General features: G+C 29.6%; 1 protein-coding gene across 1 annotated transcript in view; it reads right to left on the bottom strand.

Moving 5' to 3' along the window:
- Positions 1-3914, bottom strand: part of LOC106459126 (ubiquinone biosynthesis protein COQ9, mitochondrial-like) — a 15459-nt gene extending 11545 nt beyond the window's left edge. Inside the window, exon 1 of the mRNA XM_022385558.1 lies at positions 3873-3914. Within this exon, the coding sequence (XP_022241266.1) occupies positions 3873-3914 (42 nt within the window). The remainder of the gene's footprint in view (positions 1-3872) is intronic.
- Between the last annotated feature and the right edge of the window lie 1390 nt (positions 3915-5304).

Genomic DNA, 5304 nt, shown 5'->3' with positions numbered 1-5304 from the left:
TATATACATATATAATGTATAATAATTGAAATGTGACTGTATTTTACAAAGTACTAGTCTACTAAAACACTTCCAAAAACAGCAACTTTTTCGTCTACTACCTTATGTAATCATGTCAGTGGGGCTAGCCCCTAGATGGCTCAGACTACAAGATTTCTCCAGCTTACTTTACTGGTCTGTGGGTATCCTCTTTTGATATTCCAATAAATATATACAGATTTTTTATAAATGGCAAACATAACATGCACATACTTAAATATCTTTTCAACCCAACAGACAGTGCTACATATTAATGGATAGACAAGCAACAGTTTCTAAAGGTAAAGTATATACTTTATACAAGTACAACATAAAAAATAAACAAACAAGGATATTAAAAAGTTATGAATTTTGAAAATGAAGTAGGTATATTGCTACAAAAAGTAATGAAACAAGAATTAAAACCACAATCACAAATTTATAAAATTTAATCCCTACTTTGGCAGCTTTATAGACTTATCTGTAGGCCAAAGTGGAATTGTGATCTGTATAGCTAAAAGAAGCAGTCTAAATTTGACAATCAAAGTAGGAATTGAAAATCATCTTTTAAAAATTTATCCAACTATTATCACTTTACTTGTTTGTGTACTTTTTATTGCAGCATTTATTTTGTTTTAGATACTTCTTACAGCAATTCTATGAATAACCAATGATCCCTATCTTCTGTTAAAATTTTAATTTATTTTTCCTATTAATTGTACATAAGTCAATATTATTTCCAAAACTGTGTATTATCACAAGCTAACCCTTCATCTCTATTTAACAAAAAACTATTTATTTTACAGCACAAAATTTCTGTTGACTCTCTAATATTCAATTCATTTTGAGTATTAGGTTCATTTAAAATTATTGTTTCATGTCACTGTATAGAATGACCTGTTTCAACAATGTGTTCAGAAAGAGGAGAAAATTAGTATTTTGTTTGTTATGAACATAACCTTTACGTTCCTTAAGACAAAATTTTAAATTACATTTAGCTTGACCAATATATTTTTTGCTGCATTCACACCTAATTTGATATATCCCTTTTTCTCTTAAATGTTTTTATCTTTAATGCTAAGAAGTATTGTTTTAAGTTTGTTAAATGGTTTAAAAATAAGAATAAAATCATGTTTCTTGAATACACTGGCAATTTGTCTAGTTATACCTTGTAGATATGATAATATTACTGTATTATTAATTTTATTATCATAGACACTGTTTAGTGTAGTACATCGCTTGATAAAAAAATGTCTTTGTATTAATGTTCTATTGTATCAACATTATAACCTCTATGATTAACAACTGAATCAATAAAATAATTGTTTTAAAGGATGATTACTTGTAAAAAGTTTGTTCATATCCTCTGCTTTAAGTTTCATCCTTCATGTTTCCACTTGTACTGTTCACTGACCCAACATTTTCCTAAGCTTTTTTCATTTTTACAACATCTAAATTTAGTGAGCACCAACTAACATTCACATTTCCTCTGCACCTTTAATGTAATGATTTATCTAGACCTGAAGATCTTCAAAGCCTTTATTCTTCCAGTAAGTTTCCTTTTTTAAAATACCAAAACCTTTTTTTATTTTTTATACTTAGCATGTTGATATAAATGGTTTTAGTTCAAAACTACAATGGACTGCAACATCTGCCATGAGGACTGAATCCAAAATATTAAAGTTATAAGCTTTTAAGCTTACCACTGAGTCACCATCAAGGAACTTTGGACTTATATAATTTGTCCACTTAAAGTGTATTTTATGGTGTAAGAAAACATTCTTTTTCAGCAATTTACTTTCAGCTATAGCACAGAACTTGGTATAACATGGGTCTGTCTTGGTCACCAGAATTTTCATTTAAATTTATCCTTTAAGAATGTATTTCCAATAGTTTTTGCAATGTGTTGAACACTGTTGAAATATAAATGCTTCACAAATGACAAACTTCCACAGATAATACTCATCCCCACCCAACAAGCAATTCAATAAAAAGAAATTTTATTGTCAAATTTTTCATTTTAGGTCACAGTTTTTGTAAAATATGAATTTAAATAAATATGATATTTAATATTTTCAAAACTGTGTTCTTTATTAACTGCTTGATTATTGGTTGTGCCTTCATTGTTATTTTATTAATAAATTTATTTTAATTGTCTTCAGTTTGTTACTGGAAGTCTGTTTGTTTTCATCAAATGAGATTGTTTATCTGTTTATGAGGCTATTTTAATCAGTTTATCTGTAATTGTGCATTATTCTGATTAATGGCTTGGCACTTTTGAAAGAACCTCATTATAATGAGGTGTCCCCTATAATGTGGTCTAGCAATATGGACTCTGTGGACCTCATTGTAGTACGGTCCCAGTATAGTAAGAATTTTCGAATCCAAATTTACAATCATCCAACATCCACTGCAATTAATAGGCACAGAGTTTTCCAAGATCTGGAACAGCTAACTACTGCTAAAAGAAATCTCCATAAATCCCATTAAGTATATTTACTTTAATCACTCAACTTTTGTGTATTGTGAATCTACTGTAATCACCTCTAAATGTTTGTGTACACCAGTTTTTCAAATGATATCCTCTTAAAATTCCACATAACAGCCCCTCTATTTACAGAAAATTATCTATGTCCAGAAGAGGTTAAATTTTTCTAATTAATTTGCAGCAATTATTTTTGTTAGCAGCTGAAATAAATGTATAAAAATATTCCTTTCATTATTAATAAACTACGTTGACATGCCTAAAAAGTAAGCAGCATCTTTGGCATTCATTATGATGAACTAGCAGGTGCCCTTTGAAACAATTCAGTGGTAGTTTCCAAAAAATAGTGATGGATAAATATAAAATGTGCAGACAACCCAATCCCTTGAATCAAAGTGTATATGCAATAAGATTGTCTAGTGCGAAGTTAACAGCCATCTTTTGTTATTCCACATGTTAATTCAGTAAATAAATTGCATTGTGTTTGTTTTTAAACAAAGGAGACTGACTGTAATGTATTGTTGGCAAAAATGATTGGGTTTTGATGCAATGGATGCATCCACCACAACAGAGCACTCAGGTTTGCTAAGTAGTTACAGGGATTTTTTCTACTGGATGTCACCATTCCTTGTTATTTTAATGGGAACAAGAAAAGACCACTACTGAAGAGAGCTCTTTTTGACAGTTGTCATTACTATAAGAAGTGTCAAACAGGAGATTCAATTCAAGTCCATTTATTTGCCACAGTAAAATAAAATCATGCATGTATATAATACCAACATGAGAAATATATCTAAACCAAACAACAATAAATTTATATTTAAACATTTCCCTATCTTTGCCGTTTTTCCATTCATGATCCTATCTTCGAAATATTTCTTTCAATCAGTCAATGGAGGAAGTAGTTTTTTTTTAATTCCCTCACAAAAAGAAACATTTTAGTTCTTAAGTCTTTTAGGAATTACAAAAATGAATAGTACTCATTTTGATTGATATATCTTTTTTCTTATATTATTAACATTCAGGAGATATTTAAGATACTACTTCAAGTGCATTTTTAACAAACTCAAACATCACTCTTCCTTCCCTTTGTTTTCATAGCCCTTCCAGAAAACAATTTTTCATATGAACCTTTTCATTCATCCAATTATCCATAATACTGATTGGATCTAATATGATTGTAGAAGCAGCAACTTACAAATACAAATTTATCATACAACTTTACAGCACATCGATGACAACTTATATGCATCTTTAATAACTTCACTAGCCAACCTACATACACAGAAAATTATCATCTATCATTTTAAAAGCTAGATATTATTATTACCGCCCCAAAGAAATCAGTACATAGCCTTAAACAACCCACAATGAAGTTCTTAAAACCTTTTTCAATATATTTCTTCCGCATTTTTAATAGAACTTATTTTTATACTTCCAAGAATAACAAGCTAGTCATTTGACTCATTTATATAGGCTATCCTATTTTCTACTACCATACAATCCTACCCCATCTATAGAGGCTACCACGTTTTCTACTACTGTACCATCCTACTATAAACTAAATAAACAAACTTCTTTTCTTACAGCCAGCTCAGATCTTGAAAATACTCATCCCATCTTTTAAACACCTTCAGTGATGCAGATTTTACACACCTAAAGGCAAACTACTCAGTTGGTTAAGGACTTAAAACTAACATATGAAGGCAAACTACTTCGTAGGTTGACTACTTAACACTAAAACTGAAGGCAAACTACTTCATAGAGTACTTCAGTAAGAAAGCATGTTATGCCAATCTATTTATATAAAAGCCTGTTGTCTTTTGGTAATGCTCTGTTTGTTTGTGTCGCTCAGTAACAAAACTGTGACCTGATATTGTTGTCTATTTACGTATATATATATACAATACCTGGAATGCTCACAAAGGCTGGCATGAATTCCACTTTTTTAAATCATTTTAAATTTTACTTTATGCATATACTTAGCTTGATATGGACATTTCAAAGTTCTTGGCAAATTGTAAAAACAAACATCTAAGTTAGAGATTAGTGACCATAATTCATATGTTTTCATTACGTTTTTGTGAAGTTTTTCAGTTTTACTATTATTATTTTAGATAAATCATCTTTTCTTTCTCCTAGATACATATTGTCATTAATATTAACTAATGATGGTACATGAAATTAACTTTTTAGGTTTAAACTTTATGACAGAATTTTTTTTATCACAAACCTCAGGCCCATTGGTTTTGCATGCTTCTTCTTCTTTCAGCACTTAAACCATAATTTTTAAGTTGTATGACATAATTTGAAAAATATGTTCTGGTACATGTGAAACATCAATGGATTTGTGAAACCATTCCACTTACCACAGAGCAACTTGAAAAAGACAACTTCTACCATTTCCACTGAGACGTTATGGGTGATAATATTATGTTAGTTAAGCCTTGGACTCCTACCGCTTAGAGAAGTTTATTGCTACCTTGGATAACTGGTCTAATATATATAACAGCCAGTGTCTATCTTTTGGTAATACATTAAAATAGTTTTAAAAATTAAAAATTTCAAGTTCCAAAGGATGACATCATTAAAATATTTGATGTGCCAGTAAAGTAATGAACCATTAAAGTCATACCTATAAAAAATCCTGAATATGACAATTTTTTGAGAAACAAATTTCTAGGTAAGAAAAAAAAGGTGTTATATTTTTGTAATTTAGGACTTTTTCTACACATTATTTAGTGTAGTACAAAAATGGCAAACTAGCAAAAGATACCCAATTAAGTGAAGAACATTTATTT

The sequence above is a fragment of the Limulus polyphemus genome, unplaced genomic scaffold, assembly GCF_000517525.1.
Source record: "Limulus polyphemus unplaced genomic scaffold, Limulus_polyphemus-2.1.2 Scaffold564, whole genome shotgun sequence".
Classification (NCBI taxonomy): domain Eukaryota; kingdom Metazoa; phylum Arthropoda; class Merostomata; order Xiphosura; family Limulidae; genus Limulus; species Limulus polyphemus.
The sequence above is the reverse complement of the archived record's forward strand: the minus strand, read 5'-3'. Positions and strand labels throughout refer to the sequence as shown.